Below are 16,110 nucleotides of genomic sequence, written 5' to 3' on the forward strand. Positions count from 1 at the left end.
ACCTTTACTCACCGAGTGCCAGTTGCCGAGAGCACCACCCTTCCCATCTCCCCTTGGCTAATTCTCACTCATGCTGTAAGCTCAGCCTCAGGATCGCCTCCTACAAAAAGTCTGTCCTGACTCTCCCCGTTGCTCCCTCCTTTCCATTGCAGATTTCCATAAAACCCTGAGAATTTTTCCATGACCACTTTTGCCCTAATGCATGAAAATGCTATACCTTCTTTCCTGCATCTCAACTGCAGCTGCTTCTCTTTCCTTCCTCTGCCTCATTCTAGATAAGGCAGTACCTCTCCCATCAGATTGTATTCTTCGTGCGGAAGGAACCAACTCGCTCATCTTTGACCTGTGTAGTCCCTAGCATCATGTCAGCACATGGCAGGTGCTCCAGTAAAGCTTTGTGTATATTTAAGACATTTATCACTTTACCCAAATATTATCTAGTTCATCTTTAAAGTCTGAACTAAAGTAAATATAAGAAATGAGCTGAAAAGGAGAAGCTGGTTTGCTATGGCAGGTGCCTAGTTAGTCCTTCTCAAGGCTGTGCCAGAGAAAGTCTTCCCCACATTCCGGAACTGTCTGGCTAAAATCCTTCCCAGGAGAACAGTCTGAGAAAGTAACATCAGAATGTGCTGTTGGTTGCTGGTGGCATACGGATACAACCCAATGTAGATGTAAGAAGAGAAACTCTGGGCAAATCTCAAAACACGTTCAGTGGATGAATCTCTCAGAAAACCCAAAGCTTATACTATGACAATGTCCAACATTTGGTTTTGGCCACAAATCAATATACTGATGAAATCTCTAATTTTTGTTTCATCCGAAATAGAGCCAGTCTTCCTGTCCATTCTAATGTGCAGTGCCGTGGAGTAACAGAGAACAGAGCAGACACGAGGCCTCCTAGCACTTGGGGCTGCCAAAGGGGCCCTCCTCCTGAATCAGGCTCTCCGGGAGGCCAGGAGCCTCGAGGTCTAACAGGGAAGGGAAGGAGGCGCTTCCCTTCCAAGCGTAGAGACTTTGGGCTAATGAAGTGAACCTAATTATAAAATGGCTCGTTACGTTAAACAGAGGCTGTGGTGTCTGGAAATTATTGCTGGGGTGTCTGGAATTCTTAATAAAAATTACAGGAAGTCTGATTGCTTGTGGGAAAATCTATGAAGCTAAGGGAAAAGAAAGAATTCTATCTTCTGGGAAAACCCCAAGAGCCAAGAGCTGACTCATCTTTACAAGGTGTTAATCAGGAGGGAAAGGTCTGAGCCACACTCTGCTCCCTGGCGTGCTCCCCTCCTGAACCAGAAAGGCTCGTCCGGCCATGGCCGGCCCTGGCTGACGGCACACCTCTTCCCAAGGCTCTGTGTGGGCACCAGAGGAGGGATGACTGAGGTTAAGGTATGTCATACCTGTGTCTCCGGTTCCCAACCTGACTCTCGGGAAAACGTAAAACAGAAGTGCCTATATTTCAGGCACTGATGGTTCATTTTCTGTAGCTGATCTTTCTCTATTCGCTTGTTACACTTTGTTTCATTCATCTTTTACTAGCTGACTTATGTTGAGAAAATTATTTCAAGTATCCTTAACTAAAACTGGGCCAAGAGGTGCCCACTTCCTGGAAGCATAATCAGGGTTCAATGGGAATAGCACGTATAAAACGCTTTTACCAAACTCACAGTAAAAAGTTCAATAAGTGATTTTTGTTTCATTTTATTTTAATATTACTATTATTCCTAATATTTTAACTATTACTGTTATTATTGTCACTTATTTTCCTAATGGCTTTGGGGTAATAGCAGCTAAAATCATGGCTTGCTAATTGTGAGGCTTGGTGAGATATTTAAACTTTCTGTGCCTCAGTTTCTTTAGCTGTAAAATGGGCATAATAGCAGTGTCTACCTATTATTAAGTGAGATAATACTATAAAGAGCTTAGCACATTGCCTGGTAGCAGAATCTTTGAGAAACAGACTCACAGGGTAATTGCTATCAGTTCCACATTATGTTCATACTTTCCTGATTTACTGGGCATATATCAAAAAGTGGCCCTGTCCTGGGTTTCTACATCTTTTCATATGAAATAAGAGGCTTAAGAATTGTTTGGAAGCATTCTCTAAATGTGGAAGGTTCTTCCTTAAAGAGTGTGCCAGCAATTCTGGGTGTCTAGGTCTGGGGATTTGAATACAAGTATAGTCCACTGTCTTTAGGGCCTTGAATTCCTTCCTCATCCCCTTGACTTTCAGTCCCTGGGCAGCTACACAGTTTCCAGCACTGCTGCCAGTATGGTGCAGCCAGTAGGGAAAACAATACAGAGATTTCTCAAAAAATTTAAAAAAGGCGGGATCAACCAGAAGTCCTCTCATGCCTCTGGACACTTAACTCCAACTGTAAAAGCCTTTGGTGGTGGATGAAGCTGGTCATCAGGGCCCCAGGGTGGCAGGAGGGAGAAGGGCCTTTGTCATCTCAATAAACCAGAATAGGAGAGTTCTTTTGCTAAGGAGGCCACCTTTTCTGAGCCTGGACACCTGATTTTAGCTCAAAGTTCATTTCCTTTTGTTGTGCAGGTGGCTTTCTAACTGGATCACCTAAAGGCATCAGCATATGGAAACAGACATCCGGGCTTGTTGAAGAAGTTTCCTTTTCCACCGGTAGAGCAGGTACTAAGGACCAGACAGGAAGTGCTGGGAAGAGCCAAACCCTCAGGGGTCTCTGAGAAGCCTGGGCCGACAGGTGGAGGTGCAGCAGGGGCTTATGGATGGCAGTGATGATGCTAATCCAGGGTTGAGGGGAGCCCCAGAAGGCAGGGGTACCCACCACCCCAGACTGAACAATCCTTCATGACCCTCACTCCTCAGCCCCCATCATCTTCCCATGGACTGTTTGGCTTTCTTAGGAAAAACAGAGTGTAGAGGAAGACAATTTTAGGTGGCATATGGGCCTGGCATTAAACTTATTAGCCAGAAGCACTAGTGAGAGTCAGCTCCTTTAAAACTCCTTTCAGGGGCCGGCCCCATGGTTGAGTGGTTAAGTTCGCGTGCTCCACCTCGGCGGCCCAGGGTCTCACAGGTTCGGATCCTGGGCGCGGACATGGTGCCACACATCAGGCCATGCTGAGACAGCATCCCACATGCTACAACTAGAAGGATCCACAACTAAAATATACAACCATGTACTGGGGGGATTTGGGGAGAAAAAGCAGAAGGAAAAAAAAAAAAGATTGGCAACAGTTGTTAGCTCAGGTGCCAATCTTTTAAAAAAAAAAAACTCCTTTCATCCTTCCAATTACATCAAAAAGAAAGTTTCCTTAACACTTGCCTTTAATACTACCTTAAAAAAAAAGAGAGTGAGAACAGACCTTAAGTTCAGAACCTTAGATTATCAAGTAATCATTTAGTACTATTATTTTGTTTTTATGAGTTTCTTTTTACAATTATCTTCCATAATGGCAAATGACACTGGCTTTTCTTTTTAAATAGTGATGGTGTTTCCTGTAAAAATGTAGTTAAGTGAAGAAAGGTCTGAGTTGATTTACAAATGAAGTATTAAGTAGTTAATGGTACAGATGGTGCATGAACAGGGTACCACGTCATGCATAGTATGGGCACAGCTGAGATCTGTCCTAAGCACCTAAGCCTAGGAGTTACATGGACCTGGCTCAAATCGCCTTCACCTCTTCCTCCTTATGTGGCCCTGAGCCCTGTGAAACTGAGTCTCCTATGAGCAGAATGGATACAGCAGCACTGCATTTATCTGAGGAGGGTTTGGTAACATGATGTGGGTAACCCACTGTGCACAGTGCCTGAGTACTCGGCCAACGTCATCTGTTAATATTACACCGTGAGGCACCCTGTCTTGTACCACAGAATGATGCTTTTCAAACAGCTGTTTTCTGCACCTCTCATTTTGTATCCAACCCTCTAGGAGTGACCTGATCATTTTGGCTACAGCTGTCCGTTCAGTGACTGGCATGGATAAGAGTTTGCCTGGGGAATGGCTGATCCATTCCCTTGCTCTTATCCCAACCGCTTGTCAAAAGATGGGCCTGTCCTTGTCGTCAAACTTAAGAATACTGCCTAATGCACATATCCTTGTATCATAAGCCTTTCCCCATGTCTTTCAAAACTCTTGAAAAACCCCATTTTTAAAGGTGGTAGAGGGTCCCAGCGTGTGGTTGCCTGGTCAGTCATTCAGTCAGCCCATCGTTCTGTTAGGCATTCTAGGTTAGCAAAGGTTCAGAGGACGGGAAGCCCACAGGTGCCTGAACCTGGCATGGGAAAGCTGTCAACAGCTCTATGCAGGCAGCATCCCCTGTGGAAGAGGACTGTAGGTACCAGGAGGCCACGGGTCACACTTGTCCTCTTGACCAGTGCATTACCATTGCTCCCAATTAATGATAAGGGTCAACACTTCATTAAATCTATAAACCGGTTCTATTGTTATCACCACTGGGCAGAAAGGGAACTAAGGATTTGAGGGACTTGTCCACACCCAGCTCCTCAGGATGGAGCCTGGACCCCAGGTGTGTCTGCCTCCAGAGCACTAACCACTGCCTTTCTCCTGCTGAGGCCCAGGAAGGCCCATGGGCTTCTCGCAACTGTGATGAATCAGGCTCAGCACATGAGGGAAGGAGGTGGCAAGGAACGGGGCCCTGCCAGCCCGCCAACAATCTCAGATTCCTGGACTCCCTCCAGATGGGGACAGAGGGAGTCCTCGTCAATCTACGAGCGGGCCCAAAATGGAGATGGGAGAGCCAGTCTGCTCGGTGCTGGAGGAAGAGGGGATGGGTGTAATTTCAACCCTTGTGCAGTCAGGGGCAACACGTTGGTCCATTGAACCCCTCTTATCAGGGAGCAGGGGCTGCTTTCCACCCTCCCGCACTCCCGTGCTCAACACACACATTGCAACGGCTCTGGGGCAGTTCTGCACGGCTGTGACAGGGCTTAAGGGGACTGTCTCCCCACCTTTTCATTTGCTTTATGAGGATCCCCACTAGGGAACAGGTGAGAGTTTTCTGCATGGGTTCAAGCACTCTCTGGGCCATCTTTCTAAAAGTAGAACCTGATCATGTCACTCCTCCGGCTAACCCGTGTATCAGAAAAATATAATGATCACATCTCAACTTATCATTTCACATGTGACTGTTCAGGCCGAGGTCAGAGGAGATGATGAAGAAAAATAGCAAGTCAATTTAAATTTAAACAGACCTGTTCGGTAACTGTGCAGGTGGCTTAAGGACAAGGCAATGCATTATGAGGGTGGTAAGCAAAAGGCTGACGTGGACAACACTGCTCAGAAGGAAGGGGAGTAGGAAACCTGACTTTGGTGGAAACCAGGCTCCTGGTATGTCTGTTGCTCTGATTTCATTAAAGTACTTATTTACCACATCAGCAGATCTCAAGCAGCCAGAGAACATAAATACCAATTAATGTCATCCCTATGGATGCCAAAATGGCTACTGCCACCACATCACCTTCGGAGCTACTTGCCATCCCTCTGCAAGCAGCCCAGGCAGCACTGTGGTCTGTCAGCTTCGGGCTGGTGCTCATGTTATGCCCACCTGGCCCCAGACAGACCACAGGGAAGTCACGTGGAACTTGGGATGCTTGTTCTCATGGAAACAGGGTTAGGCCTAGCTGTGGGTGGCACTGGGATGGCCCATGACAGTTTCTCTGTCCCCAAATATAGGAGAACTAAATAAATTGAAGGAGTAGTGCTGGGAGCAGAGTGCTAGGAATACAGTGTGAGCCAGATAGAGGGGAAAGCATGACCTCTCTCTCTCCCTTTTGCAAAGCTGGCCTCACATGCAGAGCTGGGTTCTAGCATTTCCACCCTCCTTTCTGAATCCTTTCAATCTCATGTTCCTTTTCCAAGGAGCCATACCTTACAATGCCCCTTATGTTGTTCTAAACTCCCAAAGCAGTGGCCTATTAAGGCCTGCTCTATCTTCTTTCTTCTAAAATTACCTACTCTACCCATCAATTACCCCAAGACTTAAAAAAACAAAACTTACAATTCTCTCAGTGCCATGGATTTTAATTTAGCATTAGGAAAGGAATATTAATTTGTACCCTGGCACCTTCCAAGATAGAGAAAATACCCATTTAATAGAGTCAGAGACCATTTTTCTTTGTGCCTCATTGGGTTCCTGTTAAGAAGTAACAGATTTTAGAGGGTTCTCAACTGGGTGAGTTAGAACTGGCTTAGAAGACCATCAGAGACATTACCTATGTAGACCCACCTAGATGTGTGTAGACTTCCACGGGCCCACACAAACCCGGGTAGGATGCACAGACCTACTTAGACCTGCACGGACTATTACTTTTCTACCAACAGAAAGAGAGGAGACGAGCCTCTTTACTTCCTGTTTTCATCGTCACTGTGGGAGGCTGTGAAATTATCTTGGACATTTGGCCCTTGGCTATTAGTCAGGAGACATGTTACCTTGTATTTGGGAATGGTCTTCAGAAGTTCTTTCACTGGGACATCTGTGCCAACCACGCCCAGAAGAATGCCTTTTGATCTCTGTTGAAAACAAACATTAAACAAGAGCAACAATAGTAAGTTAATTTGGTAGAAGAAATAGAACCTCGTGAGAAGCCACACACCGTAGATCACTGTCTGGTGCCTTCTCCAAGCAGATAGAGATTGAAGATTAACCCAGATCTCCAAGAGGGACACTCTTCTACCCACCCCCCACCCCCGCCCCAAAATACTGATGACAAGAAGGGTAGCTTCTGAGGCCAAACAATCCTTCTCTCCTGAGAATCAAGAATTGATGTGAAGAAGCTAACGACTGTGATCATTAATCAGTTTCTCTCATGGAAGCTTTCTACAGGAAAGACTTGGCATGTTAACCACTTTCTCAATTTACACTGCCATCTGGTGCCTGGGGGAGAGAGAGACTGAATAGCCAGAGAAAGACATGAAACCCTAACATTTATAGCAGCAAGTTGGAACCAAGGATGAAGGTGAAGGAATAGGCTTCTGGTGTCCCACTTTTCCGGGGTCAACGTGATGTGCTGCAACTTTCCAGAAGTTTCATGTCAGAAATGCTTTCCAGAAGAAGATACACATTGCTACTGTCCATTGTCTCCCTCAAATTCAAGGGCACCCAGAACCTCAGACTGTGACCCTATTTGGAAATAAGGTCTTTGCAGATGTAATACGTTGAGGATCTCAAGGTGAAATCATCTTGGATTTAGGATGGGCCTTATATCCAATGGCTGGTGTCTTTATAAGACAAGGAGAAGACAGACAGACACGTGAGAGAAGAAGGCCATGTGAAAACTGAGGGAGAGATTGGAGTTACCCTATCACAAACCAAGGAACGTCTGGGGCCACTGGAAGAGGCAAGGAAGGATTCTTCCCAGAGCCTTCAGGGGAAGCATGGACCTGCCGATGCCTTGATTTTGGACTTCTAGTGTCTGGAACTGTGAGAATAAATTTCTATTATTTCAAGCCACCTCATCTGTGGCACTTTGTTTACTACAGCCAGAGGAAACTAATACAAGGCTGGTAACTATAAATAAGAGAAAGGACATCCCACCACAATCAAGAATTCTTTCTGCAGTTTTCCTCCCTTTGCTCAATTAACACTTCAATTTTGGAAAAGTGTTGCATACTATAAAATGATACTGGCTTGAATTCCTCTCATCTATTCTTGATTTCATCATTCTGACAGCAGGATTAAAAGTGAGGAAAAATTACATGCCCCCTATCCTTAGAATAAGCAAATAAATCAATAAAGGTCACTAGAGCTTGAGTCAGAGGGGGTCTGAGAAAACAGTGTTCCTGTCATCAAGCAGGAGGCACAGCCACTGTACTCACGGTTTCATTCTGCTTACTAAACACGGGCATGGCGACCGTGGTCATGAGGACAAGGCCCTGATCATCAGCAAGCTGGATAGAGAGAGAAAGGCCAGTTACCTGAGAATGATCTAGAAACCACAGTGCTGGAGGCCATCCCCCTTGACCGTCTCATCCTTTCCTGACCAGGGGCCATTGGGAATGGACCAGTGCCCACTCAAGCCTTTAGCCTAGGACGGAGGGCAATGTCCCTCCCTCTTGATTAGCAGATGAGGATCCCAGCCCCAGGCAGGAGAAACAAAGTCGGCCACCATCAGTCATGCCAGCTGATCTGTTCACCGCATTCAGCCATTTTGGTTCAAATAAAGCCTTGTTTGGATCTTAGTGATTCGTTTTATTTTATTACCGCAGATTGATTTTACTATTTTACTTTGCAGACATTTATGTTCAATATGTGAAATATTAATGCTTCTCCTTAATCTGAAAATTGAAGATCAGAAAGCATGAGTGTAAGGGGTTTTATGAATTGCCTTGCTGGAAACAATGGAATCTGGAAGCACTTATTCTCCCCAAGGTAGCTGAGTCAAGGCCTTTTTGGACCTCTACAGATCTCTGCATGCCAGTCCCAGATGGAAAACAAACAAAACAAAAACAAAATAAAAAAAATAACTCGGCATCTGATCCCTAAAATCACCGCTAAGAAGCTAAACATGTCTCCTGGAAGAACGACCTTGAAGTATGGCACGTGGTACTCTTCTGTAACCCTTTGACTTGCATAGAGATGCACCGAGACCCTCCATCACATTTGCTTTTCGCACAGTGTTGGGAGACAGCAGGAACCCCTTCTCTGCCCCAATAATGAATGGGGAAACAGAGTCCTAGACCACAGTGGGCTTTAGTTTGAGACAAATCTGGTTCTAATTCTCAGCTTTGAATCTTTATTAACTGCATAAGCTAAGCCTTCATATCCTCATATAAAACAATGCCAATTTTTCCCCAGCATTGTTGCCATGAAGATAGAATGTGAAACTGCCTAGTATGGCACCTGGCATATGAAGATGCTCAAAGGATGTTAGTTTCCTCTCCCTGCCTTGTGAGTCACACAGCTAGACCATAGCAGCATCCAAAATGAGATCAAGGCATGTGGCACTGCTGATAGACACCAAAATTGGCCTGGCAAGTCTAGTGGGAGAGGGATACTTCCTGGTTTCATTGCCCATTCAAGTCTCAAATGAAGCAATCTGTGATGAGAATCCACTATCTTCAGTCTAGAGTGTTTTCTGATGTTTTGGCACTACTTTATTTCCATAGAAAAATCAAGTACTGCTCCCTCAGTCTTCTTGGGAAAAGGTATTATAAAGAGAAGATCCTAAAATCTAAATCTTTGAAGCCCCCATGGACTGGCTTGCCTCTTGAGTAAAAAGTCATTAAAGACAGTCCATCTTCCACCAATCTTTTCTTCCAATGGATTCTTCAAGCTCTAGGGCATGACTCCTGGTAATGTGGTACACAGAACAGCAGCACCTGCAGCCCTGAGTGCATCAGAAATGCATAATCCCAAGCCCCACACTCCAGACCCTCTGAATCTTTATTTTAATAATTAGCATGCATATTAAAATTCAAGAAGCATTGTTATAGGGCAATCCTTTCCACTTCATATCCATCAATAATCATGGTACTTAAAGAGAAGTTCACAGATTTTGGGAGTAACTCCTAACAGGCATCAAGGCGGCCATGTTTTTATTAGCTTTTGTTGTTTGTTTTTTTGAGGAAGATTAGCCCTGAGCTAACATTTGCTGCCAATCCTCCTCTTTTTGCTGAGGAAGACTGGCCCTGAGCTAACATCCATGCCTATCTTCCTCTACTTTTTTTTTTTATGTGGGATGCCTGCCACAGCATAGCTCACCCAGCAGTGCCATGTCCACACCAGGGATCTGAACCGGCGAACCCTGGGCCGCTGAAGCAGAATGTGCGAGCTTAACTGCTGTGCCACCGGGCCAGCCCCTAGTTTTACATCTATATCAAGATGATGCTATATCCCCTCCATGACAAGTAAGACGAGGCAAGAATCTCATGGTCCCTCAAGGACTGGGAATTCATGGTGCGATGGTTAATTTTATGTGTCAGCTTGGCCAGGCCAAGATGCCAAGTTGTTTGATCAAACACCAGTCAAGATGTTGCTGTGAAGGCATTTTTTAGTTGTGATTAACATTTAATCAGTAGACTTTGATAAAGCAGATTACCCTCCATAAGGGGGTGGGCCTCATCCAATCAGTTGAAGACCTTAAGGGAAAAAACAGATCCCCAAGGAAAAAGGAATTCTGTTTTCAGACTGCCTTTGGTCTCAGGACTGTAACAACAACTCTTGCTGGAATTTCCAACCTGCAACCTACCTTACAGATTTCAGACTTACAAGCCCTCACAATTGTGTGAGGCAATTACTTAAATCTCTCTCTTCAAATATATATCTCTATCCTATGTGTTTGTATCTATATATCTATATCTATATTTGTCTCCTATGGTTCTTTTTTCTAAAGAGCCCTGACTTATACACATGATAATCACATACATTATTTGGGGCAGTCTAATTTGGGTATTAGAGTCAGTAAACAAACTTACTTTATCATAATATTAATAACCAAATAATATTAACTATGAAATGAAGTTGGCAGTTATTGTTGCCAGGAACCAAGTTAACCAACATATAACAGTTTATGGAAATGTAGTTCCAACATCTTACTAAAAATATTTAAAGTATACTATGGCCACCATTGGGGGCATGCAAGGCCATTTCCACAAGCAGAACCAACCCATGGTGAACATCTTAGAACCAGAACTCTTCCCATATTCTGACTACTTGATTAATCCTTAATGCTATACAGAAAACTGATGTGAGCTGATCCATAACCCTGGGCAACTTCCACTTTGCAAGTCAAATCAAAATTTCAAGCAATGCCAACATGTATCATGGATGAAATAAAAACATACCATTGACAATAATGAGAAATGAAGTTTTTTTCCTGCAACCAGTAAAAATTAGTTATAAATCACTGGTAATTATCCTGGCACAAACACAAGATCATAGGAAACTAACTTCCAAATGTTAAGCCAGAATATAGTATCAACTTCACTCAGGGGCTAATTCCAAATGTAATTACTGCATCATTACTTAAAAAAAAAATCCCCATAATATTGCATTTGTACTGAAACCACTCATTTGTAACCAGCCGCCAGTAAACAAAGGAAAAATGGTGAGCTCTGTCAGGGCACTATGCTATGAGCTTACACACCCCTCTCCTAGTGGCAGTTCTCTTCCAGATTTGGACTGACTTGGCCAGAACCCTCACCTGTAGCCTTCCTAATGTACACCAGCTCATCAGTATGGCCATGAGGGCTGGCAAGACCCCGGAAATATCACTTGGACAACATTAAGATGCTCTTCTGCACCAAGCAGCTCTATGTTTCCTAGTATCCACAGGTCTGGGTGCTGTGAATCTTAAACATTTCATGGAGAAGGAACATCAATTTGAAAGTTAATTTGCACTGTAAGCACTTTATGATTGAAAGGCATTTTGTACTCCTGCCATAGGAAATAGCAGCCAGTGGCAGAAGTTTTTTTCCAGACCACCAAGCAGAAGTTATGCAGCCAACCACGGCCAGACACCCTCTGTCCCCACACACAAGGGGGTCCCTGCTTTTCCATGGCCCCCTAACCTGTAGCGGCTGCTGAGGCAAGAATGCTGCTTATGATTCATACACGTGGCTTCCAAGAAAAACGCAGACGTAGAGTCAACATTCATTTTCCAAAGGGTAGGAATGGGAGAGGGGGGTCACCATTGTCCATCTGGGCAAAATCCCATTAACTTAAGTCCAAGTGGGAATCCTAAAATGAACTGCCATTCAATTACACTTGCCCAGGCTTTGAACAGGCCTCTGAAACGCTTGGTTGTGGTGCTTTATTGTATAATAAGTGTATATTATTCCATATCCTTCATTTCCTATGCTACATAATGGAGACTGTTCTGGTATCAAAGGAAATGATGAATAATAATACTGAACATCTGGTTTATAAAACACAAACTTGCTCAACAGATTGACTGCTTCCTGTCAGCTTCCCAAGTTAATCATGCATGTGGGCTCATGTGAATATGCATTTGGATCCATGTGCGAGGTACATGCAGCAATGCCAGGCCTCTGTTCTCAATGCTTGATTAGTTTCCCACCAATGGACTAGCCGGCAATGCAGACAGCTTTAGGGTGTGGTCCCACATAGGATGACAGCACTAAATTCGGGGTCTATCAATTTTGCTGTTGGTCTAGTCATTGTTATTCACTGATTCCCCTGATAAACATTCCTTGAGCATCAGCTATGAGCCAAGTTCTGCGCCATGTGTTAGGAAGACAACTAGGAATGAGACATAGGTCTTACCCCCTTGGACCCCAAGTCCAGCAGGGGAGACAGAAAAGCTCATGAGGCAGAGAGAGAAGAGCTGGCAGGGCGGGCACACCAGCCCTCATTAGGTGAGCAGAGCTATCTTCTTCAGGACTAGCCCAAACTAAAGTAAAAAGGTCCAGTGTTTATTGATATCTGTCAGGTTTTATAGGAGAGATTCAGAATGCTTTCTGAAAGCCAGTTTAACAACACCAGGAACAAGTTCCCTGCTGCATAGCAGTCTCATCCATTTGCTTTATACTTAAGAATATTTATAAATGGAACAATGCAAGGGGAGAGCTTTTTAAAAGTTGCCCAGCAGCTTTCTTTGCAAATAGGACCCCCTTCCTTGAGGGAAATCCTCTTCACCCCTTCCACCCACAAGGTTCTCTTGGCAGCTAACCTCTCCCATCCTGCAGGTGTGGCTGGGCATTCAACCCAGGCTGAGCCAACTACAGCACTTCACACATACACACATGACACACACATTTATTGATCAGGCACATGATTCAAGATAGGCCACCTGGGGATTTTTCTTCTTTCCTAGCTGGAGCTAATGGGAAAAACTCTCTACTCTCCTTTGTGTGTGGTTATAGGAACATAAGCCTGACAGCCATGTCCCCTCCCCACAGAGAAGCGACTGAGAAAATAAAGTCAACCCAGAAAGAAGAGAGATGAGTGTGTGAGTGTGTGTGTGAGTGTGTGTGTGTGAGTGTGTGTGAGTGTATGTGTGTGTGTGAGTGTGTGTATGTGTGTGTGTGAGTGTGTGTGTATGTGTGTGTGTGTGAGAGAGTGTGTGTGTGTGAGAGTGTGTGTGTGTGTGTGTGTGATTGGGGAGAAGGGGAAGGAGAGGGAGCGATGAGGAGGGGCAGGGAGGGAGGGTACCACTCCCTGGATGCCTCCACCCCTAAGGTAAACTCCACCCATGCTTTTCTCCATTATTATGTTACCTGAGGCAGTAAGTTTTTTCTCTTTGCCTAAATGAGCATGGATTGGATTTGTGACTCTTACAACAGAAGAGTCCTGACTTGTACAAGTGCCAATATTGGCTGTAAATGACCTAGGTAGCTCTAGATACCCACTGAGGTAGTCCCAAGGGCCATGTATAACCCATATAGAGGAGACACTTTTGAGGCCAGAAAGGTCAAAGGGAAAATGGTACCCCCAAAGTACTCAAATACTGAATGGCAATACATAGTAATTTGGGGAAATGATGACTTTGTATGAGGGTACACAAAACTACTGTCATTAGGATTTTGTGTAAAACTTTCATAGCGAATAGAAATTTGGCTGCTTTGAAAAAAGAGCCTGAGTGAGAAGTTGCAGAACCAGAGTCTGCTTTAGGCTGCACTGGGAGAGAGATGCAAGACCCTCCAGGGAAAGAGGACCGGAAGGGAGACAGGTCGCAGGCCTCGCCAGTGCCCCAGCATGCCACTGTAGAATGGGACCAGTTGTGGCCACAGTGCTGCCTGGGTAGCCTCCACTTTTGAAGCATCTGTTATGTTGCCTTCTTCACATCTCCTTTACGAGGAAGCTTGCCAGGGCGACTCGCAGGACCCTCTGCTTCTCCTGCAGCTGGAGGCCCCTGGAGGTGAGTGCCAAGGCCCACACATAGGAGGCAAGCAGGAGGCTTGGCCCTGAGAAAGCGTTTAAGTTAGGAGTAGCATGCCTGGCAGCCCACTTGAAGGCTGTCAGGTAGTTTTTAGCAGAGCCTCCTGCCAGATCTGCTCAGCCACGGAAGCTTGGGCTCAAAGAGAAGGTTGTGCCCAAACAGGCAACTGAGCTTGGGAAGAGACTGGCTCTAATCCAAGAACAAGGGCCAACTCACTATCTCTCCTCAAATTTCATGTTTCCTCTATACTTTGCTGTTTTTATGATTATATGCTTTTCTTATTGAAATTGATCAACATATTGACTATGTTAGTAGAGTACATCATATAAATGTATAACATAATACACAAATATTTTATAGATGTGGATACAATTTGTGAGTACACAGCTGCATTTCTGCTGTCTTCCAACACCTGAGATGAATGCTAACTTGCACTCCACAAAAAGACACTGTCACCATCTAGTGGCAGTCCAGGTGAATTGCAGGCACAAGGTCCTGGGAGCTGAGCCATTTCCTGAGTATGGGCTTCACCAATAAAAATGTATTTAAATGGTTGCCAATGCCACTTAGTTCCTGGGGCAGTTGAAGCAAAGATAAGCTGTATCAACTGTTAGTTCTGTCAGTAATCTTTACCTTGGCAGGAAAGTAATAGTACTAAGAGATGGAAAAACACAGCTGTGTACATTTTTAAATATGAGATGAAATGTTTTGAAAAGAGAATCGCTGGTTCTTTAAGCTGTGCAGGATCTGAGAATGTGACGGGGGAGTGCAGGAAAGGGGAGATTCTTTCACATTCATTTTCTCAAATGTAGCTCGAACATAAGGGAAGCCAGCTTGGCACACTCTCCTCTCTCCATGAGCTTAAGTTTACAAATGACCTGGGAATCCGCAAGGGCCATTCTCTGGGTAGCACATGATGAGGGGCAATGGGAACAGGATGGGAACAGATGGCACTCATGTCCTCCAGTTTTCACATTCCATGGCAAGGGAAGAGCTGGATAGCAGAAAGTCATCAGAATAGTACTCTGTACAAATTAGCTGGTGAGAGCACCAGGGAGAACAGCAGGGACACAGTTCTTGGAAGAGGGACATGAGCAAACTATGTTGCTGTGTAGAGACCCTCCAGAGAAAAAAATCCCTGGACCTTTGCTCCTATTCCTGGATCAAAGAAGTCCTCTGTACTTACTCCTTTTCAATGCCTGCCTATTCCCCCTTCCCCAAATCTCCCACTCCTTCCACCACCACAGCATCCCTCATCCTCAATCCTGGACCGAGATATCAGAGAAAGAAACCGGTAAGGACCATACTCGATGATCTGGCTTAACTTTTTATACTGGCTATGTGCAGAAAGGGACCTTTTCTCTGGAGACACATCCCTTGGTGGAGAGAGAGACAGTTTTCAGAGGAAGACCACAGGAAAACCTGCTGAAACATGGAAACGAAATCCTACTGGTGCCTGAAAAGGGAGCACAGCGTCAGTATTGTCTGCTTGGCTAATGTTAACATTATCTGACTCCGGCTGTGACGTTTACTCTCCTATTATTCAGATTTCCACAGCTGTTAGTGATAATCCTGAAATCTGCTGGATATTTCAACAGTGGCTAGTTTTAAATGAGAGGTTTTACACACATATGCATATTTAAATATTCATTTACTCAATAATCTAAGAAGCCATTTTGAAATAAGAAGGCAAAGAAAGAACAGCTTGTTTCAAGTGATGGAAGCAAAACATCCCTAAATCGCCCTTGGTTGTGTGTGTGTATCTTTGATTAAGTGGTTTTTTTATTTGTCTCTTTTCTGTATGATTGAAAAATTGAATAATAAGAACATCTCCATAAAGTCTCATCTACAGAAAATATTTTATAAATAAATCCACCCAATAGCATATGCTTGCAATGAATATTTATGCCTAAAAGTAAATAAATAATCATCCTATTTTTAAAATCTCTTTTTTGCATAAAGATCCTTTAAACAAACCACGGTAACACTTTGATGTGAAAATGCTATCAGAGTAAAGTTTTTATATTCCAGGTTAAACATATTATATTTGATTATCAGTATTTTGAATGTTCTTCATAGCAAGAGATTTAGAAAAAGCAGGCATTATTATTTTTAATTGAAGAGCTTGTTCTTTCAATATAAGTGTTATGAATTGTCTGTCTTTTATGATGCTACTCAGATGCACTGCTTTCCTTTTAAAATCTGGACAAATTAAGAACACCAACCATTGTGTAGACTCTCATTCTGCACTGGCATTTTTCAATACTTTTGCA

General features: G+C 44.1%; 1 protein-coding gene and 1 long non-coding RNA gene across 5 annotated transcripts in view; one reads left to right on the top strand and one right to left on the bottom strand.

Moving 5' to 3' along the window:
* Positions 1-16,110, bottom strand: part of CACNA2D3 (calcium voltage-gated channel auxiliary subunit alpha2delta 3) — an 824,202-nt gene that overhangs the window by 200,381 nt on the left and 607,711 nt on the right. For all 4 annotated transcript variants that reach the window (XR_011426865.1, XM_070237387.1, XM_070237386.1 and 1 more), the window contains 2 exons: positions 7,815-7,886; positions 6,429-6,509 (listed from right to left, as the gene is read on the bottom strand). Coding sequence is in view for 3 of the 4 variants with exons in the window: in XM_070237387.1 (XP_070093488.1) it covers positions 6,429-6,509; positions 7,815-7,886 (153 nt within the window). In the remaining variant the exon portion in view is untranslated. The remainder of the gene's footprint in view (positions 1-6,428; positions 6,510-7,814; positions 7,887-16,110) is intronic.
* On the top strand, positions 1,255-8,177 carry LOC138918032 (uncharacterized). The gene is made up of 2 exons (XR_011426867.1): positions 1,255-1,386; positions 2,552-8,177. It is a non-coding gene; the product is annotated as an uncharacterized lncRNA (long non-coding RNA).

Source organism: Equus caballus, chromosome 16 (genome assembly GCF_041296265.1).
Source record: "Equus caballus isolate H_3958 breed thoroughbred chromosome 16, TB-T2T, whole genome shotgun sequence".
NCBI lineage: Eukaryota > Metazoa > Chordata > Mammalia > Perissodactyla > Equidae > Equus > Equus caballus.